The sequence below is a fragment of the Ochotona princeps genome, chromosome 17, assembly GCF_030435755.1.
Source record: "Ochotona princeps isolate mOchPri1 chromosome 17, mOchPri1.hap1, whole genome shotgun sequence".
NCBI lineage: Eukaryota > Metazoa > Chordata > Mammalia > Lagomorpha > Ochotonidae > Ochotona > Ochotona princeps.
The window spans coordinates 54,620,935-54,647,692 of NC_080848.1; the positions used below are offsets into that span (position 1 = coordinate 54,620,935).

Below are 26,758 nucleotides of genomic sequence, written 5' to 3' on the forward strand. Positions count from 1 at the left end.
TCAGCGTGTGAGGTGGAGAGTATGGTACCACCCCGTGAGAGAGGTAATAGCAGATCTGAAGATTGGGATAACCCCCAATTGCAGAGTCTAACCCTTCATCACCATCCTTTGCCCCAGGTCCCTGACTTCTCATGCGCTCACCCGCTTTCAGTTACCTCGATTCACTTGGCATTCCTGCATGGGCCTGCCTTTCCAGGCCTCTGCCATTGATGCATGGTTTCCTTCTGCCTGGATCCCTTGTCTGTCTGCTATCACTCACCTCATCTAAGTGATTTCTCATGATCTGGCTGTTACGTTTTTTTAGGACCCCCCCCCACTTGCTGGGATCCTCAAATACAATCAATCATTGTTTCTCTCCTATATAGAACCTTCTGTATCTGTCGAGTAATTTAAAAGGCTTATGGAAGGTTGAATTAAAAAAATAAGTTTATTTTATGCATTTTTTTTGTAAATCTGAGTCTAATAAGATTTCAAAATGCAGAGGAAATGGATATTGTGAAAAAAACTACACATGAATTTCAAACCGTTTTTGCTGGAGCCGGCATTTGCTGTAGTGGTTGAGGTGCCCAGCCAGGTGTCATGGGGGCATCTGGGGAGTGAGCTAGCAGATGGTTGATACCTGTCTTCATGCCTTTAGAAAATTGTGAATGCAGAAAAACTTTTGTACAAAAATAAACTTTAAGAAGAAAAAATGAGATATGAGGACATAGAGCTCCCATCTGGTATTTTACTTCCTGATTGCCTGAAATGAACTGGGCTGGGCCTGAGCTGGGAGCCAGAAGCGCCATCCTTGCAGCCCACATGGGTGCCGGGAGCCTGATCACTGGAGCCTTTCTCAGGATCCGTGTTAGCAGGAAGCTGGGCTAGAGTTAGAGACAGGACCCAGCGGACTCCAGGAGAGGCTGAACACCCACTTCCCCAAATGTGATGTGTTTTAACTGGTTCTTTCACAACCTTTTGAAGTACCTTCAACCTGCGTTGTAATTGTGTGTTTCTCCTCTTTATTATTCTGTACTACATTGAAAATATTTGACTCCTCTTTAAGTGGATTATTACATCAACTTTAACAATACCTTTTGTCTTTCATATAAATGTATACATGTTTCTAGTGGATGTGTAATGTCATAATTACTCCTGTTTTTATTTTCTACAATGGAGTGTCCTAAGTTTTCCTTTCTTGTGTCATTTGATGGAGGGGAAGAGCATGGATTGCTTTATTTTGTTGAATCTATTTTGACATTATCTGCTTTTCTTAGAAACCACTTCTTTAACAGACCAGGATTTCTGTTTGTGTTTTTATTATTGAAATATTTTTGTTCAGAAACCCTTACCTGTGATTGCAAAACAGGTAGGCCAAGGTGTCAGTTTCCCAGCCCTGTCACTGTCTCCCGTGGTTAAGAGAGCACGTGGCCCATTCAGTATGGATGACCTGGGTAACATTTCTGGTTTTTTCTTTCTAACTTCTAGGAAGATGATGAACAGCAAAGACTTAATAAGGGAAAGGATCACAACAAACCAGATGCTGAAGAAGAAGTGAAAGTACCAGTAGTGTGTGCTTTAGCTCAGGAAGACCCTTCCGCGCAGTTACCCAATGAAGAGGTATGGTGGCTGTGGTGGCCAGGGCTGAACAGTGTCTCTGTCGTTGACTTTCATGCGCCACTCAGTTACTGTGTTCACATGGGAAGGGCTTGGCTGCTGGTGAAAGAAAGTGACAGTGTTGATTTGCAGAGTTTTTTGGGGGAGGAGGCATTGTAAGGAGCAATATTTGAAACCTGTTTCATTTGCCAAGATATCCCTTTTCCAGAGTTTGTTACAATAAAACTCTAAATATTGTCTGCAAAATTTTGTAGATGTGAAAAAACGTTGGTATCACTTTCAGCTTTTTGTTTAGAAAAGAAATGATCGAAAGTGGTTTGGTACTTGGCTCTCCATTTTCCATGTACGCATTTTAGCCAACATGAGGTTGTAAGCCCTGAGAACAGTGGGGAGGCTCAGCAGGTTGCCAGCAGGCGTGGTGGAACCTGTCAGGAATCGGGGGCGGAGTGGAGGCGTCTGGAGGGGCAGTCGGCCCGTGAGGAGAGCCTGCTGCCTGGGGGAGTGTCTTCAGCCTGCTCCACTCCGCTTTTCCATGGCAGTGTTGTCACAGTCCTCCTTTTCCTCCCTCCCTTCCCCCTTTGCTTCTTCCTCTCTCATGTTTCTTAAAAAGCCCTTTGTTTATTTGGAAAGGCAGAGTAGTAATTGAGAGGGAGAGACATGATCTCCCGTCTGCTGGCTCATTCTCCAAATGACTGCAGTGGGCAGGGCTGGGTCAGGCAGAGGCCGACAGCCAGGACGCCCCGTTAGCCACTGTTGCCCAGGTGTATCAGCAGGGAGCTAGATTGGAAGCAGTATATGCTGGACTCAAACTGGCACTCTGGTATGGGATATTGGCATTACAAGCGGAAGTTTAACTTGCTCAGCTACAGCACTGGCCCCACATTTATTTTATTTTATTTTTTTCCTGAAAGCTTATTTATTTGAAAGTCAGAGTTAACACAGAAGAGAGGGAGACAGAGAGAAACCTTCCATCCATTGGTTCACTCCCCAAAAGATCACAACTTCTAGGATTGGTCCGGGCCGAAGCCAGGAGTCAGAAGTTTCTTCTAGATCTCTCTCATGGGTGCAGGGGCCTAAGCCCTTAGGCCATGCTCTGCTGTTTTCCCAGGTGCCTTAGCAGGGAGCTGGATTGGAAGTGCGGCAGGTGAATGAGTGTCGAGCTGGAATCTGGATGCTGGTGCCACAAGTGGTGGCTTAATTCGCTATGCCATAGTCCTGTCACCAACCTCCCCCCTCCCCAGTTAATTTTCTTTAGATTTTTTTTTATTCGAAAGGCAGATTTTACAGAATTGAGAAATAGAGAAGGTCTTCCCTCGCTGGCTCACTCCCCAGATGGCTGCAGCAGTCAGAGCTGAGCGGATCTGAAGTAAGGAGCCAGGAGCTTTGAGCCTCTTCGGGGTTTCCCACGTGGGTATAGGGTCGCAAGGATGTGGGCCATCCTCTGATACTTTTCCAAGCCACAAACAGGGAGCTGAATGGGAAGTGGAGCAGCTGGGACACCAACCTGCACCCATATAGGGTGCTGGCACCACAAGGTAGAGGATTAATGTGTTGAGCCACTGCACTGCGGCAGACACACACACACACACACACACACACACACACACACACACACTCGTTTTCTTAAGTGTAGCTTCAGTTAGGCCAGTCTCCTACCACTGACTCCTGTTAGCTGTGTAAGTCCAGATTCCTCAGACAGTTGAGGCCCCGCATAATCTGGATTCTCTTGCAGCCACACGTGTCATTGTCTTGTGCTGCTCTTTGCCTCTTGTTTGTTGTTACCATCATCTGAGATGCTTACCTTGCTCTGCCCTTCTGAGTGTTAGACCCCTTCTGCTCATCCTTCAAAAACTCCTAACAGCCTCTAGAAAAAACCTGAGATGCCTGGCTTGGCACACAAGGGCCTTGCCAGAAGTGGCTCTCCTGGCCTTGCTGGCCTCGTTCCCTCCCTGTGGCTGAACCCTTCTGCTGACTGTCTGGCACACTTGCCTTGTCTGTGCAGTCTCTGCTGTTGAGAACTCTGTACTCCCCTCCCACCACCTGCCCTCCCAGCCTGGTGAGTGTCACTTAAATTGAATAAAGGTCTTGTCTTTCCAAACATATCATGTTTCTGTTTAGTTTGCAGATTTACTCTGAGCCATGTATAATCTGCTACCTGGTGACTCTGTTGTTGGTTTGGCATTTAAAATCCTTTTTAGGGAGGTGTTTGGTACAATGACTCAGTTGCCAGTGGAGACAACTGCATTCCATTTTGGAGTGCTTGGGTTCGGGTCCTGGCAGAACTTCTGATCCGGCTTCCTGCTAACATACACTTGGGGAGTCAGACCACGGCTCGAGTCCTTGGGTCCCTGATAACCCATGGGGGAGGTTTGCATTGGATTGGATTCCTGGCTTCTGGCCCAAGTCTAGTTCAACTCTGGTTGGTGAGGCCATCTGGGGAGTGAATTAAGTAGATGGAAGATACCCGTCTCTTTGCCTTCCAAATCAGAAGCAAATAAATATAAAATTTGGGGGGGGTTTTGTTTATTTTTTTAAAGATTTATTTTATTTTTATTGGAAAGTCAGATTTACAGAGAGGAGGAGATAGAGAGGAAGATCTTCCATCCACTGATTGACTCCCCAAGCGGCTGCAATGGCTGGAGCTGAGCCGATCTGAAGCCAGGAGCCTCTTTTGGGTCTCCCGTATGGGTACAGGGTCCCAAGGCCATGACTGTTTTCCCAGGCTGCAAGCAGGGAACTGGATGGGAAGCGGGGCCACCAGGACGTTAACTAGTACCCATATGGGATCCCAGTGCATGCAAGGCGAGGACTTTAGCCACTAAAATTTTGAACGTTTAAAAATCCCAGTAGATGCTGCAGACTATGACATGGTTATTTTGTACATTCTTTGTTTTGGCTCACTGAGCGGCACTTGGCCCAGTTCTGTATATTTTTCTCCAACGGCCTCTTAGGAAAATGTCTCAGTTTTGGGTACAGCCAAGTGTTGCATATTTTTTGCATCACTCGGTCATCTACACAGGAATGTTTCAGAAGCAGGAAAACAGGGAAGGGACACAATTTACAATGAGGTATTTTTCTTATTTTGTTTTAGCAGATCCAGACAACATATTTGTGTCTTATTAGTTTTAACGTTTTAAATACCTCTTAGACTCTAAGCTCTGTTATTTTGCAGCTTAGATTTGAAAGTAGAGGAAAAATTGAACAAGATGGGTAGATTATCCTGCCGTCTGGAGGAAACGACAACTAGCATTCTGGGCTGCGTCTCCTTCATGTTTCCATTATCTGTTCCAAAGATAGCGTGTGTTTTTCTGTTTACACTTTTCAAACATAGTCATGTTATAATTGTATGATTTTTTTGTGTGTGTGTGTATATCATCTCCCTCACACTTTAGTAGATTTTAAAGTCTTGGCACAGCATTAAATGTTTCTCCCCAAATTTAATATTTACTGTCAGGGTTTTAGTGTGTGGATACGCCATAGTTGCTTTAGCCAATTTGTTACTAACTGATTGGTGCCTGGGATTTGATTTCTAAAGGAGACAGTGATGACGACTTGGAGAAGGGGGTACTTTGGGGAGCAAAGTTGACGTTGCGGTTGCTCTGGGAGCTGTCTCTGCAGCACGCCATGCGGGACCTGGTCTGACTAGTCCCAGGCTGCTCAGGAGGCAGAAGCAGGAGCCAGAGGAAGCCCCGACAGGCTGCAGCTGCAGTGCAGTTTCTGTGAGAACAGTAGGAAGTCAAGGACACAATTCCGGAAAGGTTAGTTGGAGTCATTCCAGCCAGTTGGAGTTGTGAAGCCCCTGCTTGGCCTTGGTGCGTGTGCGTGAGGCAGACAAGGTCCATGTCCGAGCGGTGCTCACCACGGGTGCCGGTTATCTCCAGCCTTCGCGAGCACTGGGAGGCCCAGTCACACTCCCCAGCCAGCAAGGCCCAGGACAGGTCAACAGCACGCGACATAGAGGATGAGAGACATGGTTAACGCTGAGGCTGCCAAGGTTCTATTTGTTACGATGAAATGTCTCCTTACCTAGTACCATAATGCATCTGTGTAACGTTCCGTTGTTGAAACATCATCATATCTGTGTCTGAGTACGTTCTTAATTGTAAGGAATGACTGGATTTTAAGGAGGTATTCTTGAGTCATATTTCAGACACATGGTATCCACTTAGACTTCCCCTAGAAGTGTGTTTCTTACGTTATTGCCAGTAGAATACTCTGTTTTTAGAAATATTCCTCACAGTTTCTCTGCCCTTGATAACTTCCCTCTTGTGTGTCCTTGCAGAACCTTATGTGAGACTGTAGGCTGGAGATTCCTTTGTAGGCTAGTGGAGTGGTTCCTTCCTCCAGGCTTGACTGGGGACTTCACTTGGGACTTCGGCCATATTTAGTAGATCTGTGTTCTCAGTCAAATGAGTAAAAATAGAAATCATCATTAAACTTGTCAACTTCAAAAAACATTTATTTTTAAGAAAGAGATGGATGGAGTTTCTGTCTACTGATTTACACCCCAAATGGCTGGGTCAGGTCCCCCGCCCCTGCCCGTGGTGGTGAATAATCTAATGGCTTGGGGCGAGCACTGTGGGCTTAGCAGGTTAAGCTGCTTGTGTGGGATGGAGTTAGAACATTACCTGCAGTGCCAGGTTTCTCATAGGGGCATCCGTTTAATTCCCTGCTGCCCCACTTCTGGTTCAGCTTCCTTCTAAAGCCCTTGGGAAGGCGGCATAGGACAACCCAAGTGTTTGTACCTTTGCAGCCATGTGGGAGACCTGGAAGAATCTCCTGCTACCTGGCTCAGCACCAGCTGTTGCAGCCTTTGGAGAGAGAACCAGCAGATGGAGGACCTCTCTAAATCTCTCTCCCTTCCCTCCCTCCGTTTCAGTTTTTAACCTTAAGATAAATGCATAATTTATTTTAAAAGGATCTAATTACTTGAGCTGAGCTGTCACCTGTTGCCTGTCATGGGCTGCATTTAGCAGAAAACTGGCATCCAGCTAGAGCCAGGTATCAGGTCCTAGCACTCTGATATGGGTCATGGCTATCTTAACTACTGGGTCAAATGCCTGCCTCATGTCAATTTTTTTTGTATTACATTACAAAGATATACAGAGACGGAGAGGAAGATCTTCCGTCCAGTGACTCACTCACCAAGTGACCACAACGGCCAGTACTGTGCCGATCCGAAGCCAGGAGCCAGGAGTTTCTCTGGGTCTCCCACATGGGTGCAGGGTCCCAAGGCTTTGGGCCGTCCTCGACTGCTTTCCCAGGCCACAAGCAGGGAGCTGGATGGGAAGTGGGGCTGCTGGGATTAGAACTGATGCCCATATGGGATCCTGGTCGTGCAGGGCAGAACTCTAGCCACTATGCTACTGGGCTGGGCCCTCAACTGTTCCCCTTTCAGTCCACCTCACTGCTTATGACCTGGGCGAGCAGCAGAAGATGGCCCAAGTGTTTGGGCCCCTGTACCCATGTGGGAGACCCAGAAGCTCCTGGCTTTAGACAGACCAACCACTGGCTGTAGCCATTTGGGGAGTGAGCCAGTGGATGGAAGATCTGTCTCTCTCTTTGTCTTTCCTCCTATCCTGTAATTATCTTTCAAATAAAGAAAAATATTATGTTAGTAATTATTTTTTAAACATGGAAGAATTCCATATTCTCCTTTCTTTTGTAAAAACTCATTTAACACCAACAGAAAAGATATTATCTTAACATAAAGGCTAATCATTTAAATTGGACACATTTAGTTTTAAGAAAAACAAAATTTCCTGCCCCCCCCCCCCCGTTTATATTTACTGTGCAATTGTACCATGTAATGGTGCCAGTCTGGTGGGTTTTTTTGCCTTTGGAAATATGTTGTACCACATTTGGTTTAAACATTGAGATGAGGGTCAGAACTGTGGCCTTGGAGCTGAGGTGCTGGTTTGAGGGCCGCTGCATGTGCAGTGGGTGAAGCTGCTCCCCGGGACACTGAACACTGCTACTGAGACCTGTGTGATCTGTCGTTGAGAGGGTGAGACAGGACCAGTCCTGCGGTCTCTGGCTCACGCCCCAAACAGCCACAAAACTTGGTCTGAAACCAGGGACCCAGAACCGCAAGCAGGTCTCCCATGTGGGCCACAGGACCTCCAAATACTTGGACCATCAACTGCCGCCTTGCCTGGCTTGTTAGCAGGGAGCTGAATTGCAAGTACAGTAGATGGAACTCAAACCAACACGCTGATGTGGGAGGCTGGTGTCGCAAGTGCTGGCTTATCCCGCTGTGCCACACACCAGCTTCTCACCTCTGTGGGATCACCCTGAAGTACACTCCCAAATCCACGTTCTGTCCGTGTGGGTCTGCCTGCTGAGGACTGTTCAACCAGTATCTGTTTGCCTCTTGCCTCTTTTGTATTGAGTGTACCTTGCTTAAAACTTGGTTTCGAGAATACTGCCTTCTTCTTGTTTTCCTTCTGCTACCATGACACTCCTCCTTCTGCCCATCCCTTACATGTTGGTGTGTTTCAGAGCTCTGCCCTTGACCTTTGTCATATTCTCCCACATCTGCAATGACTTGGCATTTTATGTCCATCTGTAGGGTGGGCATTTTCACAGACACACTCAACGTAAGCCACACTGTATAATTGGAGGTGACCTTCCCCAACTCGGATCTCTGCTGTATTCCTGTTTTTGAGCTCCCAGATGCTAATTTGGTCCATCACTGGACTTCAGACAGCTTTGTAAGCACCTACTCTCATGGAGCTGTGTGCATCTTCAGGTCAGCGATTGTGTCTTGGTCACAGTTGGGACCTGAGGGCTTAGGTTGGTGCCCAGCATATAGAAGACACGTAGTAAGTGTCCAGAGATCGGGAAACACCCCAGTAACAGCAAGATGGGGGCCCAGTGCTGTGGCCTTGAACGTGCTGGGATCCCATATGGGCGCCAGTTCTAATCCCGGCAGCTCCACTTCCCATCCAGCTCCCTGCTTGTGGCCTGGGAAAGCAGTTGAAGACAGCCCAAAGCCTTGGGACCCTGCACCCACGTGGGAGACCCGGAAGAAGCTCCTGGCTTCGGATCAGTGCAGCACCGGCTGTTGTGGTCACTTGGGGAGTGAATCATTGGACGAAAGATCTTCCTCTCCGTCTCTCTTCCTCTCTGTAGATCTGACTTTGTAATGAAAATAAAATCTTTTACAAAAAAGCAAGATGGAGTTGCGACTGTTCACGAACGAGCACCCATTGTAATACTAGAAGGGAAATCAACGGGATGGAGAGGAAGAGAACTTGGAGAAGGGGGCTGGGAAATCCCAGAGCTCATGGAACTGTATCATAAAACAATTTTAAAACTATGGTATGCAAAAAAAAGCATCCCGAGATTAAATGAAGGTAGCACGTTACCAATTTTTTGTAACATGTGGGTGATAAATTATAGTGATTTTCATGATTGAAGGTAGAGAATTGTCTGACTTGACAATTTGTGTTTTCACATTTCAGGAGCATTTGGACAGCACCCACGGGTCAGTCCACTCATTAGATGCAGATCTGCTGTTGCCGTCTGGAGATCCGTTCAGTAAATCGGACAGTGACGTATTTAAGGATGGACTCAGGAGAGCACAGTCTACAGACAGCTTGGGAACCTCCGGCTCTTTACAGTCTAAAGCTTTAGGCTATAACTGCAAGGCCAAGTCTGCTGGCAACTTGGACGAGACGGATTTTGGACCATTGGTGGGAGCAGATTCAGTTTCGGAGAATTTCGATACTGCATCCCTTGGGTCACTGCAGATGCCTAGTGGATTTATGTTAACCAAAGATCAGGAGAGAGCAATCAAGGCGATGACGCCAGAGCAGGAGGAGACGGCGTCCCTCCTGTCCAGCATTACCCAGGGGCTGGAGAGCGCGTACGTGTCCCCCAGCGGTTACCGCCTGGTCAGCGAGACAGAATGGAATCTCCTTCAGAAAGAGGTGTGTGAGCACTGACCTTCCTCCGATCCCTCTGCGGGGCACTGATTCGGTCAGCAGCTGGCCTGGGTGCAGGCGCACATCGCCAGCCAGTGGCTGTTGGTTCCCGTCATCTGATCCTTGTCACGCCTGCTTTGGCTCTCCCGGGTGACGCTGACGGAGCAGGGCGCCAGGCAACTAACAGCGTTGAGGGAACACTTTTCCACCTGAAGTCGAGGCACTGAACTCGGGGCAACTTGCCTGACCAGCGAGTGTCATGAAGTTTCAGTAGCCTGAATCTGGTCTGCAGTTTTCTGAAATCTCACTGTAGCGTAGGTTTCACACCCTTTCATTTTTGCTTGAATTCTGAAGTGTAAATACTTGTCAGCTGGGGAGGTGGAGAGCGGATGGAAGACGGAGTGTATTCCTCCCAGGAGTGTTTGCAAACCCAGAGCCGAGCCGGGGAGCTGAGAGGGGACATGTGTGTTTGCGTGAAGCTTTGTCGCTTGCGAGGCCCCTTCGCATTGCTCATCTCTTTGAGCTTTCTGATCGTCATGAGGCAGTCAGGACCTGAGGGTCCCCAGTTGGCTCTGAAAAGTCAAAGTCAAGGTCAAGTGATTGCCCCGATTGTTCCCCTTGACCCAATAGAAAAACCAGAGTTAAGATGCAGGGTGTTTGTTGTTTTTTGCTTCTAATGTTACGTTGGTCATGAACTCTCTACACAGTTTGTTTAACCTTAAGGAAACTATTCTCAGGCAGACTGTGTGTATTTGTTGCTAAAAGGAAGTGTTACTGTGTACTTTCATACCCATGTCGTGATTGGCGTTGGCGCAGTAGGAAATGGGTGCTGTCCCCCTTCCCTGCTGGTTGAGTAGTACTGTTGTGGCTGGGGGGGCTACAGAGTGGTTCCTTGGCTTTGTGTTTTCCTCAGATCTGTCTTCTGGCCCTTTCTTTGGTGAGGAGTTTGTGTCTCTTGTTCCGCTGCCATGCATGGCTTTTTTCTAACGTTACAGTATACCTTCTTGCCATAAATCCCCGCAGAGACTTTACGCCATGTTCTATTTTAAGTGACGTCAGTAAGTGCGTGTGTGGCTTCCTCTGGTACATGATCCTCTAGTGTGTGATGTAGAATTCTTCTGTTGTGTTTGATCAGAGGTCATTTTGGTGCCCCTCAGGTACACAATGCTGGAAATAAACTTGGTAGACGCTGCGATATGTGCTCCAATTATGAAAAACAGCTACAAGGAATTCAAATTCAGGAGGCTGAAACGCGAGACCAGGTGAGTTTCATTTGGATGTGCCAGTTGCTGAGCTGTTGTGTTTTCATAGGAGGTGCAGTGATTGTCCCCGTCCACCCCACCCTGCCCGGCAGTTTATGAGGCGTCTCCACCTTGTAGACATGAAGTACTCCGATACCCGAGTGGTGGTTGGGTTTCCAGTGGGAGCCTATCAGGACCATGTGGTGTTAACTTATCAGGACCTGAGTGTCCCCTGTTGGCTCTGAAAGGTCAAGGTCAAGTGATTGCCCCAGTTGTTTCCCTTGACCCAGTAGAAAAACCAGACTTAAAATGCAGGGTAACGGAGCCTACAGGAGCACTGCCTCTACACCGTCCCACCGGCTGCTCACTCCCAAGGCCTAGAAGCGATTGTGTCTTGATCGTAGACTCACAGCAATTACTAGGATGTGGAGATTCAGGAAGATCATAAGTTGGCTATGGCCTCTTAATAGAGTAAGGACCCTTGTGGAAAATTGAATCAGTATTTGAGATCTTTGCTGATTGTCTGTTTTTTTCTTTATTGCCTGTTGTCATCATTTTTTGAGCTGATCTTGGTTAATTTACAGGGCCGTAGGTTTGGTAGCTGAGAGCAGTAAGTTCTACATAACTTTTCTCAAACGCCACATTTTATAATGGGTTCCTTCATAACACTTAAGGAGAAATGTGTTTTGAGTGTATATTTGAAAGATTTAGGAACAGAAAGTTTTTCAGAATTTTTATCTGAAATGCTTAGGACCGGAAATTTTTTTCCAGAATTTTTTAAATCTTTGGAGTATTTTGGAAGGCTTTTATTGGTGGAGTTTTCTGCAATCCAAAATGCTGCTTGCATTGTGAAGTAGAATGTACGAGTATAGGCTCGTGAAAACACAAAAGGAAAAAATAATTTCTTTGTGTCCCAATTATTTTCTATTCCCTTCACCCTCCAAGGAACTCTAGCAGATTTTATTGATGGTTTACATTTTCAGGGGTCCTCGGTATATGGTTCCTCCATCTACGTTTCTTTCATGGGTAGCTCAAAAGTAAATTTCTGAAATTGTTTGCAAAGCTGTATAGACAGTATCTGGTGGTGTGGTGTGGCCAGGGACTGTCTTGGGCCCCTTAGCCTCTGCAGCGGACATTTACTGGTGCTGTGTGCCTGGCGTGTTGTGGGTCATGAGCTAGAGACACAACTCTGAACACCCCGGGAGCGTGCCACTGAAGATCATCCCTGTGCATGCACATGCGATGCCAGATCGCCAGGGGGCGACACTCAGGCAAAGGCTGCTTTGAACCTGGACATTTAATAATCAGGAAAAGAAGTGGATTGGGGAAGGATGTGTGAAAGGGCAAAGTAGAGGAGCGCAGGTGGTGTGTTCTGGGAGGCCCGAGGAGGGGGCGTGGCCGGGGCGTGGCCTGGGCGTGGCCTGGGCGTGGCGTTATCCATGGGAGAGAGGGCGGCTGGGGAGCACTGTGGTGAGCTCCCAGAGGGCGAGTGGAGCAGTTAGGCTTGCCCCTGATGACTTTGGGAGGCAACCCCGGGACCTTAAGTAGGGGAAATGTGTGATTTCCCTGTGTGGGCTTCAAGGTGTTGGACTGAACTGCAGTCCTGAGGCCGAGGATGGAGTCGAGGTGAGGCAGGCCAGGCCCGCGGCCTAGATGACAAGCAGGCATTTTGGAAGTGAGATTGTGGAATGTGAGAAGTGATTTATTAGCTATAAATTATGACCTCTCTTGAGGTCATTTTGTGATGTTTCTCAGAAAAACAAAGGCCATATATATATATAATATATATATTTTTATTAATTATGGAGTTAAGTAAGCTTTTTAAAAATGGTATAAAGAATTCTGGTTCTTTGTTCTAAACTGACATTCAAAATACCTCAGGTAAAAAAACTGCAGGTGATGTTGAGGCAAGCTAACGACCAGCTGGAGAAGACGCTGAAGGATAAACAGGAGCTGGAGGAGTTCGCGCGCCGGAGCAGCGAGGAGTCGGCGCAGCAGGTGAGAGATAGCTCGCACGCAGCCGCGGCCCACGCCGGCCTGTTTGCGTTGAAAAACAAACAAACAAACAAAATACTGAGAAGTGTGGTTGAAACCGTTGAGAGATCTCTTGCCTTTTATTTTTATTAGGTTTTTCTGTTGCACAAGAAACTTGCTCGCTAGAAACATACACATTATTTTCTTTTTAGCTTCTTAAAAAAGTATAGCATACAAAGGAAAAGACTCCTAACAGAAATAGACACTCCAGGCGTCCAAGAACTATGTCCGTGCAGGCAGAATTTAGACCAAGCAGGTGGACACGAGCCAGTGCCCTCAGAACACTCCCTCTCCCCTCTGCTTCCACTGCTTCCCTAGAGGTAACTTTACCACTGCCCTAACACATGAGGTTGGTTGCTTTTTAACTTGGAAAAGCAGATGGAGCCAGGCGCGACCTGTCCCTTCGTGTCTGCCTCACGCAGCAGACTGAGGCACGGAGTGGCTCGTTTTTGCCTGTTGTTCTCTCGTACCGTGGAATGGACAAACCACCTCTCGGTCGGGGCGAACAGTGTCACATAATGCAGTTGAGGAATGTGACGCGTGTGAAGCTGCTGGTAGCACTAGGGTACTTCAGAAAGTTCATGAAAAATAAAGTTGAGGCCATTCCTGCCCCTGTGACCCACCAGCTGGAAGGCAGCAGGGAGCCCATGGAGGCCAGTGAATATGGGCTTGGTGTGTAGGAGAGCTAGGGGTGCGGCACCGTGGGCATGGGAGGACCTGGGAGCTCACCTCTAGGCAGTTGGAGCAATTTCCCCATGTGCTTGGGCCTGGGCGAGGGGAGGGGAGAGTCCCAGGTCAGCATGCTGGCTGGAGAGCTTCATTGGGCCCGGATCTTGGGTGTGTGGAGGGATAAGGCACCAGGCCAGCCCATGTGCCAGGAGCCTGGGACTCTGGTGGGCGGGGAGAGCTTCGGATCAGCACACTGCCCGCTGGGCTTCTGAAGCTTGGGCTGGAAAACCCATGTGCTCCTGGGCGCATGGATTGTGGACTGCTTAGGGAAAGGAACAAGGGGTGTGGGGTAGGGAGGACTGCCACAGGAGTATCTTGCAGGTGAGGAAGGACTCCTGAGGGACTCCCAGTGACAAGGCCACTGTACTTGCAAGTAAGCAATGGGACTGAGCACTGATGGTTTGGAGGGGAGAGACCAGAAGATGTTTGTGGTTCAGACCGATGCACCAGCCCACATGGGATACTGGACACAGGTGGGGGCTATGCCAAGCTGGGTCAGAGCAGCCACTGGTACTCATGAGATCTGTGGGCGGGAATAGGCCTGGTTGGGGAGCTAAGGGGATGCCTTGGCTGGGTTGTGGTTCCCGCTGGTGAGCATGAGGGCTGCTATCTGGTCTGGACATGGCTGCAGTGTCCCTTGACACAGGTGTGGACTGGGTTTGCGGTGCACCAGATTGGGGTAAACTCTAGCATCCACTGGTGCTTGTGAGAACCAGGGTGGGTGTAGGACAGGCTAGGTCTCTGCTCCTGCTGAGCCAGGCGTGAGCTTGTCTGAGTATGGACCAGGCTTCGCTGGGCCGTAGCACCCAACAGCAAGCACTGGAAAGGTTGAGGGCCGGTCAGGAAAGGCCACTGTTCCTGCTATGACAGAAGGTGGACTGAGTAGGGCTGGCCCATGGACCCACTGGTGTGTGCAAGATCTGGGGCAAACCAGGCTGGGCCAGTTCACATCACCCGCTGGCAAATCTGAGAACCAGAATGGTGTGTGGATCATGCTAGGTCGGACCGTCCAGTTCACGTTAGGACCGGAATTGGGGGCTGGCTGGGCTGGGCTGGGGTAGGCTAGGCTCGCCTACTGGCAATTGATGAGGTGAGTTGGGCCATGCCAGACTGGGCCGTAGTGCCCAACTAGCACACGTGAGACCCAGGGAGAGGGGGCGAATCTAGTACGGGGTGCTGCATGGGACTTCCCTGCTGGGCCACTACTCCCACTGGTAAGTGTGAGAGCTGGGATGAGGGCAGACCAGGCCAGGCTGAGCTGCGACACTGTTGGCCTGCATGTGAGCTGGATCAGGGGAAAGCCAGGCTGGGCTGTTTCTATTGGTGCGTACATAAGCCAGAGTGCGTATGGCTCAGTTGGGCTTTGCCGCAGCATCAGCTGGCAGATGCTGGCACAGGGGGGAATTCTGTTAAGCTAAACAGCAGAATCACCTGGAGAGTGCTAGATCCAGGAGTGGGAGTGGGCCAGGGAAACAGTGGGCACCTCCCTCTTGGGTTGCCACTGCCACTGGTGAGCATGAGAACCAGGACTAGGGGCAGGCATGGCTAGACAGATGGTGGCATCCATGGGCACCAGTGTGTACTGGATAGTGGGGCTGGTTGGGGTGAAGTAGGCTTCAGTGACCATTGACCTGTATGAGAGCTGAATGGGATGTGGGACAGACTGATCTAGTCTGCTATACATACTTGCAAGCACATGAAGCAAGGTAGGGGCGGGCCTGGTGGGAGTCATTGTGGGTCGCTCCAACTAGGCTGCAGCTCCCACTGGTTTGCGTGAAGGCCGAGTGTGGTGGGCAGGATCAGGCTGGGCTCCAACACCCATTGGTTTGCATAGAAGACAGGGCTGGCTGAAGACAGAACTGACCCAGCAATTGCAACTACCAGTGTATGTGTAGGCTGATTTAAGTGACAGACTGTTCCAGATCATGTATTGGCAAGCACACACAGGAATCAGGTCTGGGATCACCTCAGATGAGGATTCTATAGGGATTACCCCTCAACTGAACCGCTGGACTCAGAACTTCAACCATGGAGAGAATTGCAGGTTCCATGGTCTGACCGTGGAATGCATGTGTCAGAGCTGAGCCTCTTCAGTGGCTCAGACGGAGCAGTGGACAGCACATCCAGATGCACACGGAGGATATGGCAGTACACTGGAGCCTGCAGAGGACGCCTGGGACCATGACAGGACTAAGGACAGAAAAATTAATCAACTGCCCCGGCCAGCTGTTGGCAGGGAATAACTGGGCAAACGGAGACCCTAGGGTGGAGTGTGTCAGTCAGTGGGTTGTGGAGAGATTTCATCGTGATTGGAGTAATGGGATCAGCAGCAGTTGAGAACTGTTGAACTCTCAAAACCACTTGAGCAGGACCCTCAGAGCATGCCCCACACTGGGGACCCTGGGTTGATTGGGAGGCTGGTGTGGCTTCTCCCCTGGTCTCCTCCCCTTCCCCCAGATACAGGAAGGAGAAAGAAGAATGTGAAAACAAGTCTCGCCCACTTTCCTCTGGCCCTTGACTCTTCGCACCGCAATCAACTATGCAAAAAATCACTAAAAAAGAGGAACTAATGCAACACATTTTAGGCCATCCCAAAATACAGAACAAGATAGAACTCAAACTGCTTTTATGAGGCCAGCATCCCTGATAAGACAAGAAGTAAGCAAAGACGCAGCATGAAAACCGCAGAACTATGTCCCTGATGGACATCAATGCAAAGTCTCAACAAAATACTAGCAAACTAAATACATATCACATCAGTAAGATCATCCTTTGTAATAAGTGGGATTTATATCGGAGATACAAATCAATAAATTTTGTAAATGGCATAAAAATAGTTAAAATATCAGTTTATTTTGGTATTAAACAGTTTCAAAATCTACACATAGATCTTCCATAATATCTAATATTTTCCATGTTGAACTTAGGTTTTCTTCCTGTTTTCCATGAACTTATTCAAGTACACGTGTGTATTTAGGAGTGGACTGCTTAAGTCAGAATGTTCACAGTGTATCTGTTCAACCTCAGAGCGCCACAGTGCCGGGCAGTTTTCCAAAGTGGTTGCACCAATTTATGCTCCCCAGCAACATATGCTCGTCCCTGTGGTTCCCTGGTCCTGAAAAACTTCATTTTGCCTTTGTATTTGCTACTTAAAAAAAAGGATTTATTTATTTTTATTGCAAAGTCAGATACACGGAGAAGATCTGCCGTCCGATGATTCACCCCTCTAGCAGCCACAACGGCTGAAGCTGAGCCAATCTGAAGCCAAGAGCCAGAAGCTTCTTTTGGGTCTCCCACGCTGGTGCAGGGTCCCAAGGCTTTGGGCCGTCCTCCACTGCTTTCCCAGGCCACAAGCAGGGAGCTGGATGGGAAGTGGGGCTGCCAGGATTAGAACCAGCATCCTCATGGGACCCGGCGCGTGCAAGGCAAGGACTTAAGCTGCTAGGCTACCATGCTGGTCCCGTATTTGGTACTTTAATTATAGTCATTTGGTGAATGCGTAATGAAGGGTATTTTGTTATGGCTCAGTTCAAATTTCTCTAATCACCACTGGAGTTATTTTGTATTTTTCACATTTATTGGCCATTGATGCTGTGTGAGTGTATGTGTGTGGGTGAAGGGTATGCCCACTGAAGTGTTGCATTTGATTTTTCTGTGTGATTGTCTGTTTTATTTTACTTTTAATAATTTGTTATGTGTTCTTTATATAATCTTGCTAAAGTCTTGTGGACAGATATTGTTCATGTGTTTGACTCAGTAGCTTAGAAATGTTGTTAGGATTTATTTATTTTTATTGGAAAGTTAGATATACACAGAAGAGGACAAACAGAGAAAAAGACCTTTTTCCACTGATTAACTCCACAAGTGACTGCAATGGCTGAAGCTGAACCGATTTGGAGCCAGGAACCTCCTCAAGGTCTCCCACACAGGTACAGCATTCCAGGGCATTGGGCCGTCCTCGACTGCTTTCCCAGGCCACAAGCAGGGAGCTGGATGGGAAGCGGGGCCACCAGGATTAGAATTGTTGCCCATATGGGATCTTGGCACATGCAAGGCAAGTACTTTAGCCGCTAGGCTAGTGTGCTATGCCCAGTAGCTTAAATTTTTATTAGCACTGTCTTGATGAGCAGAAGTTTCTAATTTTTTACCTTTTTTTTTTTTTTTTTGTAATTGTTTTTCTTATTTGCGGGGCCAAGTTACAGAGAGAGAGGAGAGAGAGCTCTTTCAGCTGCTGACTCACTCCCCACGTAGCTGAACAAGTACGGCTGGGTTGGGCCCAGCTACGTGGCCTAGCAGCTAAAGTCCTCGCCCTGAACGCGCCGGGGTCCCATATGGGTGCCGGTTCTAATCCCGGCAGCTCCACTTCCCATCCAGCTCCCTGCTTGTGGCCTGGGAAAGCAGTCGAGGACGGCCCAACGCCTTGGGACCCTGCACCCGCGTGGGAGACCTTGAAGAGGTTCCGCGTTCCCGGCTTCGGATCGGCACAGTATCGGCCGTTGCGCTCACTTGGGGAGTGAATCATCAGATGGAAGATCTTCCTCTCTGTCTCTCCTCCTCTCTGTATGTCTGACTTTGTAATAAAATAAATAAATCTTTAAAAAACAAAAACAAAAAAACAAGTACGGCTGGGCCTTGTGGAAGCCAAGAACCTCATCTGGGTCTTGTGTGGGTGCAGGGTCGCAAGCATTGGGGCATTAACAGGGAGCTGGAGTGGAAATGAGCAACCACACTCCAAACAGTGCCCACATGGGATGCCGGCATTGCAGATGGCAGCTTAACCCGTTATGTCACAGCACTGGCTCTGTGCTTTATTTTTTTCTATCCTGGCGTTATGAGAACACTTTCATATATATTGTAGAAGCTTTGTTGTTAACAACAACCTGGAACTGATGTGTGCCAGCAGTGTAGATTATGCGATGTAGGTTTCATTTTTCATGTGCTCTCCAAGGCCATCTTTGTCATCTGCTGAGTAGAGTGTGCGTGTGGACCAGTTTCAGGGCTGCGTTCAGTTGATCTGCTTGTCTGTTCTGTCAAATCAAATGATGGTTGTTGGGGCTCTCTTCTCTCAGCGGGTCCTGGCCTCTCGGGCACCTGGCCCACTGGTTGGTGTCACAGCTGCTGCTCCCAGAGCCGGCATCCCTTCTGGGGGCTGCGCAGCGCTCCCCAGGTGTTCCGTGGCCATCTGGGCTTTGGGATTCTGTTCTGCTTTGTTGGTTTTCAGGTCTTCCAGAGTGACTCTTCAGTTCTACTCAGGTCTTCAGATTCTCCGCCAGAAAGGCGTGTCACGGTCACGTGTTCTCTTCTTGCTCTGCCTTTGTAAACTAGAAGTAAAATTCTGACTGGTGGCTTAGGAAATGTCTAAAAGATTGTTCTCCCTGCTCTTGCATGTTGACTTACCAACATGCCAGTAAATTCCTCCTCGAGCAGCTGAGCCACTCCTGGTGTTTGGAGTCCAGTGTGGCTAATCGTGTGTGTTGCTCTCAAGTGACTCATCTTGGGAGGCCGCGACTAGTTCAGAAAAATTCATTTCAGTGTGGATGGTTTCTTGTGTGTGCATTCATCTGTGCATTCATCTTTAAAAGAGTATTCAACTAGGCTGCATGGGTTCCGCTGTGTCTGGAGGCCACCCCCACCCAGGGCTGTCTGTGGTGGGTGGCCACTGCCTTCTGGCACCCGGGGATGGCGTGGGTCTGCTGAGCAAGTGACCGAGAGGCTGCCCGGAGTGGATACAGTTACCAGTTCTTGATACTAAGCAATCTGGAGGTTGAAGAGTTGGTTTCAGATTAGCCAGTCTCTCAGCATGTTTTCTTGTGTGCTTTTTTCCACAAGATCTCGGCCCTCGTCCTGCGAGCCCAGGCATCCGAGGTGTTCCTGGAAGAGCTGCAGCAGGGCCTCGCCCAGGCGAAGAGGGATGTTCGGGAGCAGATGGTGAGTGACGTTGCAGTGGACAGTAGCCATGTTCTGTGCTCGTCTGAGCTGTGCTGAGGTCTCCGGGGCCAGGACGCTATCAGCAGCACAAGGCAGGTGCTTGCTGTGTCTCCAGCGCCTGCAGAGCTCCTCGTGGCCTCAGCATCCCCTGGCAGGGCGCCTGCGGTCTGAGTCCCGACTCTGCTTCTGATCCGGCTCCCAGATAATGTTCCTGGGAAAGCGACAGGATGGCCCACGTGCGTGGGCCGCTGCTGCCCATGTGGAGTTTCTGGCTCCTGGTTTTGGTCTTACCCGTCTCTGTTGTGGCCATCTGGGGAGTGAACCAGTGAAAGGAAGAGTTTTGTCTCTCCGAAACTCCGCCTTTCAAACAAACAAATCTTTAAAAGCAGTAACAATTTACTTCCTAAAAAAAAATTTTTTTCTTGTTTGAAGTTTATTTTTCTGTTTAAGGAACTGAAACAATACCACGACCAGCAATTTTCAGTTCAGAATATAAACTAAGGGGTTGGTGTTGTGGCAAAATGTGTAAAGCCGTTGCTTCTGGCACCGGCATCCCTGTGGGCACCAGTTCAAGTCCTGGCTGCTCTACTTCCTGTGCAGCTCCCTGCCGATGTGCCCGGGAAGGCAGCCGAGAATGGGTCAAGTGCATAGGCTCCTGCACCCACGAGGGAAGTTTGGATGAAGTTTTTGGCGCTTGGCTTTGGCTTGGCTAAATCCTAACCTTTGTGATCATTTGGGGACTGGACCAGTGGACAGAAGATATCTTTCTGTCTCTATATGTAACTGCCTTTCACGTAAAGAAAAATAAAATCATTAAAATATATAAGCTAAAAAAATTAAAATCTGTGAGTTGTTGATGAGGTTTGGATAGGTCTGGAATATTCCAGAAGTTCTCAATTCTTTTTTTTTTTTTTGAGGTTTATTTATTTAAAAAGCAGAATTACAGAGAAAGATTTTCCATCTGCTGGTTGACTCCTCAGAAGGCCACAGTGGCTGGAGCTGGCCTGATCCGGGTGTCTGGGTGGGCGGCCCAAGTACTTGGGTTATCTTCTGCTTATTTCCCCAGGGTATCAGCGTGAAGCTGGATTGAAAATGGAGCAATTGGGTTTCAAACCCCTGCCTATATAGGATTCTGCCAGCACCATAGGTGGTGACTTAGTCCACTGTGCCACAGTGCCCTGTTCCCCAAGGTGCCTGGCTCTAAGAGCGATCATGGCGAGCAGTTTTCCCAGCAGAGCTAATCTTCCACCTGCAAGCACAGGCATCTTCAGGGCACCAGTTCTCCTGGCTGTTCCACTTCCCATCCAGCTCCCTGCTTGTGGCCTGGGAAAGCAGTCAAGGACGGCAAAGCCTTGGGACCCTGCACCAGCGTGGGAGACCTGGAGGAAGCTCCTGGCTCCTGGCTTCAGATCAGCTCAGCTCAGCCATTGTGGTCACTTGGGGAGTAAATCATCAGATGGAAGATCTTCCTCTCTGTCTCTCCTTCTCTGTAAATCTGCCTTTCCAATGAAAAGAAATAAACCTTTCAAAAAAAAATTCTAAGGTAAACCATAGTTTTGGAGATTCAAGGTACAAGATCAAGATTAAACCACCCTGATGGTTAGGCATCCGGTGGTGGTGTTGTTTCCTTCCGTCCTGCCCTTTTTTTTTTTTTTTTTTTTTTTGATTTATTTGTTTGAAATTGAGAGAGGGAGAGGAAGTCTTCCATCTGTGGGTTCACTCCCCCGATGGCTGCAGGAGGCAGAGCTTCATCCGGCTCTCCGACATAGGTGCAGGGGCCCAAACACCCGGGCTGCCTTCAGCTGCCCCCCTGGCTCATTAACATGGAGCTGGACTGGAGTGGGGAGCCAGGACTCTTAACCAGGGCGCACATGGGACGCTGGCATTGCCGGTGTCTGCTTTGCTCACTAAGCCACGATGCTGCCCTGTGACATTGTTACTGGCAGGCAGAGTCCCAGGGTGGCACAGCGGTTCACATTGCACGGGGCGGGAGCCCATGAAAGATCCCCTGGGGAGCCAAGAAGGGAGAAGGGCTGGACTCACAGGGCTTCTCCTAGCAGCCCTCCGTGGGAGTGCCCACCGGGGCCATGCCTGCAGTGGGCCTCGGCGCCCCTACCATGCCCACTCCCGAACCACGTGCTCGGATGAAACTTATACCTGCTTAGTTTGGTTAACTGTGACTTCAGTGTTTTTTTTTTTTTTAATATTTTTTTTAAAGATTTATTCATTCTATTACAGCCAGATATACACAGAGGAGGAGAGACAGTGAGGAAGATCTTCCGTCCGATGTTTCACTCCCCAAGTGAGCCGCAACGGGCCGATGCGCGCCGATCCAAAGCCGGGAACCAGGAACCTCTTCTGGGTCTCCCACACGGGTGCAGTGTCCCAAAGCATTGGGCCGTCCTCAACTGCTTTCCCAGGCCACAAGCAGGGAGCTGGATGGGAAGTGGAGCCGCCGGCATTAGAACCGGCGCCCATATGGGATCCCGGGGCTTTCAAGGCGAGGACTTTAGCCGGTAGGCCACGCCGCCGGGCCCGACTTCAGTGTTTAAACACCCTCATGAATTAGGGACCTGTGAATTGAGTCCAAACTGTACCACTTAGTATTAAAAGTTAGCAAGAATAACTGATTAAAAAAAATTTTTTTTTGAAACTTGCTTTAGAAGGCAGCACACGCTGGCCCCCTCCTGGCTGCTCTTGCTGACCCCCAGTACCCGGGGCCCCCCAGTCATTCAGTGACCCGGGGAGTGAGCAGAGCCAGCTGTGCGCTTCTGTCTCCCCAGGCTTCCTGTTGAATGCAGGCCACAAGGAGACAGCCCTTCTAGTGGAGGTCTCGACTGTGTCTGTCGCTGCTATGGTGCTGAGCGGTCCCTGTCATCCGGGACTGTGGAGGGCAGAGGGACACAGGCTTTCATCGGATGGGTGGACGGGGCGGGGGTGAGGCCTCCTGGCCTCCTGGTGGCTCGTTGAGGTTCTGAGCGCCCCCAGCTGCGCCTCTGTGGGTCTCGCAGGCCTTGCTAACGTCCCCACCTGTCCCCGCCTGTCCCGGCCTCTGCCCGGGCTTGGTGTTGCCGACTGCAGGCCACATGCACCTTTCTCACAGCGAGCCTGTTTGTCTGTCTTCCAGGCAGTGCTGATGCAGTCCCGGGAACAGGTTTCTGAAGAGCTGGTGAGGTTACAGAAGGATAATGAGAGCCTGCAGGGCAAGCACAGCCTGCACGTGTCGCTGCAACAGGCTGAAGACTCCATCCTCCCGGACACTGCCGAGGTAACCACACGCACCTCCTCTGACAGCGTCATCGAGAGATCGGTCCCATCCAGAACAGTTCAACTGTTTGTTTATGTTGTTCCATTGTGTCGGAATGGCAGACAGATCTTCCATTTGGTTCACTCCCAGTGCCTGCAGCAGCCGTGACCAGGCCAGGCCCAAGCCAGGACTCCGTCCAGGCTCCCAGGCGGGCGGCAGGGCCCTGCGTGCTCGAACCATCACCTGCTGCCTTCTAGAGTGTGTGTCAGCAGGAAGCTGGGAGTGGAGCTGGGGCTTGAACCAGGCACGGTTATGTCGGAGGTATCCCAGGGTCTTAACCCTGTATTGAACACCACCCCATAGTCCAAACTTTTCTTTTTTAAAAATATTTATTTATTCATTTTAAAGTCAGAGTTACAGAGGGAGGGATGGAAGGAAGTAGAGAAGGGGAGAAAGAGAGATGAGCTTTATTCCGTACATGGCCGCAATGGCTAGAGCTGGGCCAGGCTGAAGCCAGGAACCAGGGGTTTCATCAGGGTGTCTCTTGTGGGTGGCAGGAACCCAAGGACTTGGGCCATTTTCTGCTGCTTTTCCGGGATGTTAGTAAGGATTGCATGGGAAATACAGCAGCCAGGACTTGAATCAGTGTCCACATGGGATGCTGGCATTGCAGGTGGCACTTTACCTGTGGTGCCACAACACTGGCCTCATATCTCAAGATTTTTATTAAAAAAAAATTTTTTTTTATTACAAAGTCAGATATACAGAGAGGAGGAGAGACAGAGAGGAAGATCTTCCATCCATTCATTCACTCCCCAAGTGAGTGCAACGGCCGGTGCTGCGCTGATCTGAAGCCAGGAGCCAGGAACCTCTTCCAGGTCTCCCAGATGGGTGCAGGGTCCCAAGGCTTTGGGCAGTCCTCGACTGCTTCCCCAGGCCACAAGCAGGGAACTGGGTGGGAAGTGGAGCTGCTGGGATTAGAACTGGCGCCCGCATGGGATCCCGGCGCATTCAAGGTGAGGACTTTAGCCACTAGGCCATTGCGCTGGGCCCATATCTCAAGATTTTAAAGTGTGCAGTTCCAGACAGCGTTGTGATATCTCAATAAAGCTGCTTGCAATGCCAGTATCCCACGTGGGTGTTGGTTCCAATCCTGGCTGCTCCACTGCCCGTGCGGCGCCCTACCGATGGCCTAGGAAAAGCAGTGAGCATGGTCCAGAGGTCTAGGCCGCTGCCACCCACACGGAAAAGGCTGTTAGCCCCTGGCTTTGGTCGGGCCCAGCCCTGGCCTTTGGTCCTGGGGAGCAAACCAGCAGGTGGAAGATCCCTGTCTCTCTGACTTAAAAACAATCAAAAAAATGTTTTTAAAAATACATAAAAGGAAAATTAGTTGGGGGATGGGAATTGGAGGGGAATCCCAGACTATACAGAATTGTACCATAAAATTCAAATTTTAAAACAAAAATTTAAAAAGAAAGTACATGAAAGTAGAATTTGGTCGCTGTCGGTGTGGTGCAGGTGGGTGCAGTCAGGCCCCAGGTGACTGGAGGACACTTCCACCACCTCAGAAAGGACACCAGCTCTTCAGCCGTCACCCGCCCTCGGCTCACCTGCCTGAGCTCGCGCTCTCCTTATTCCGGCCTTCCGCTGGGCGGAACACAACACATGGCTATCTGTGTCTGCCTTCTTTCATTTGTTTAATGTTTCACTTTTTTTTTTTTTTTTTTTTTTTACAATTTTCTATTTTATTTGACAAGCAGAGTTCCAGAGAGAGGGGAAGACATAGAGTTCTTGCCAGTGCTGATTCACTCTCTGGCCGCAGCGGCTGGAGCTGGGCTGGTCGATGCCAGCAGCCAGGAGCTGCTATGGGTCCCCGTGAGGGTGCGGGGGCTCAAGGCCTTGAGCCATCCTCCTTTGCTTGCTTAGGCACATTAGCAGAGAGCTGCATTGGAAGTGGAGCAACTGGGTCTTGATCCAGCGCCCATATAGGATGCTGCTGGCAGCCCCGTTAGCCCCGCACCGCCAACCCCTAGTGTAACGCTTCCAGTGTTGACCGTGTGCTAGCGTGTCAGCTCCCTGTCCTGTCTGTCCTGTCTCTCCTTCTCTCTGAAAATAAAAAAGCTTACTTTCCAGTACAAATAAATAAATCTTAAAAAAAAATTATTTGAAAGGCAGATTGACAGAGATGGGGAGAGACAGAGGAGGAGATCTTCCATCTGCTGGTTCACTCTTCACATGGCTGCAGTGGCCAGGGCTGGGCTAAGCCGATGTCAGGGACTTGGAACTCCTGCTGGGTCTCACAGGTGGCAGGGGCCCACGTCCTCGGGCCATCTGCTGTTGCTTTCCCGAGTGCATCTCAGGGAGGGAGGCTGGAAGCAGAGCAGCTGGGACTCAAACCGTTGCTGTAACACAGGGTGCTAGTGTCAGGCGGCGGCTTCACCCGCTGCGACACAACCCCAGCCCAGTTCCTGCACGTTCTGGGCGCACGTGTTACCTCACCTCTGCCCTTACCCCTCATGGGTGTGAAGTGTTGCTCATGGTGGCTTTGCTGTGCTTCCCTCATGTCATGGTGTCGACAAATCTCTTCGTAGACTCACCGGCCATGTGTGTGTCTGCCTTCAGTCATTTTAACACGAGAACATTTGCCATTTCATTGTTGAGTTGTAAGAGCTCATTATATATTCTGCACATGTGCAATAGCAGATACGTGATTCTCAGCTGCTTGTTTCCAGTCTCTGCACAGTCTGTCACTTTATCAAAGTTGTTTTTATTTTATTTTTTAAGACTTACTAATTTGGGGGGGTGTGTCTGGTGCGATAGTCCAGTGCCTAAAGTCCTAGCTTTGCATGCACCAGGATCCTATATGGCCGCTGGTTCATATCCCGCTGCTCCACTTCCCATCCAGCTCCCTGCTTGCGGCCTGGGAAAGCAGTTGAGGACGGCCCAAAGCTTTGGGACCCTGCACCGTGTGGGAGACCCGGAAGGGGCTCCAGGCTGCTGGCTCTGGATGGGCTCAACACTGGCCATTGCAACCCCACTTGCGGAGTGAACCGGCAGATTGAAGCTCTCTATTTCTCCTTTCTGTAAATCTGACTTTCGGTTAAAAAAAAAAACTTTAAGATTTATTAATACACTAGGGAGAGAAGGAATATGAATATGTGAAGATCTTCCCTCTGCTGGTTCACTCTGTGGCTGGCTGCAGCAGTTGAGAATGGACCAGGCTGAGCCAGAAGCCAAGAGCTCCAGCTGGTCTCCCACGGGGAAAGCAGGGTGCGTGAACTCTGTGGGGTGACCATCATCCATGGTCTTTTACCAGGGAGGAGCAGCCAGGACCCAAACCATGTTGGGGTGTTGGTATTTTTTATTCTTTTTTAAAGATTTATTTTTATTACAAAGTCAGATATACAGAGAGGAGGAGAGACAGAGAGGAAGATCTTCCATCCATTCATTCACTCCCCAAGTGAGAGCCACAGTGGCCGGTGCGCGCCGATCCAAAGCCGGGAACCTGGAACTTCTTCTGGGTCTCCCACACGGGTGCAGGGTCCCAATGCATTGGGCCGTCCTCGACTGCTTTCCCAGGCCACAAGCAGAGAGCTGGATGGGAAGTGGAGCTGCCGGGATTAGAACCGGTGCCCATATGGGACCCCGGCGTGTTCAAGGCGAGGACTTTAGCCGCTAGGCCACGCCGCCGGGCCCTGGGGTGTTGGTATTACAAGCAGTGTTTTAACCTGCGGCACCACGGTGCCAGCCACCAAAAAGTTGTTACTTTTGATTAATTTTGGTGTCACATCTAAGAAACCTTTACCAAATCCAGGTTCCTAGTTCCTCTTGAAGACAGTCAGCAAGCCAGGCCTGCGTGACGTCTGTCTTCATATCTGGGGTTTAAAGGTTGTGGCATGCTCACTGTTTCTCTGTCCATGACGACACCTTTGTCATCTGCATCACTGTGTGAGCTGGGGAATCTGGGCCACCTGGTATCCCCGAACATGGCACACTGGCTTTGACTGTCTCCACATTTACACCCAGGCATCTCTAAGCCTTTTTACCTACAGGAG

At 49.5% G+C, this 26,758-nt stretch overlaps 1 protein-coding gene across 1 annotated transcript in view; it reads left to right on the plus strand.

Annotated features, from left to right (window-relative positions):
- The window catches only part of RABEP1 (rabaptin, RAB GTPase binding effector protein 1), an 82,392-nt gene that overhangs the window by 50,457 nt on the left and 5,177 nt on the right, over positions 1-26,758 (plus strand). Inside the window, exons 8-13 of the mRNA XM_058675243.1 lie at positions 1,468-1,599; positions 9,063-9,530; positions 10,682-10,786; positions 12,647-12,763; positions 19,358-19,456; positions 22,584-22,724. Of these exons, the coding sequence (XP_058531226.1) occupies positions 1,468-1,599; positions 9,063-9,530; positions 10,682-10,786; positions 12,647-12,763; positions 19,358-19,456; positions 22,584-22,724 (1,062 nt within the window). The remainder of the gene's footprint in view (positions 1-1,467; positions 1,600-9,062; positions 9,531-10,681; positions 10,787-12,646; positions 12,764-19,357; positions 19,457-22,583; positions 22,725-26,758) is intronic.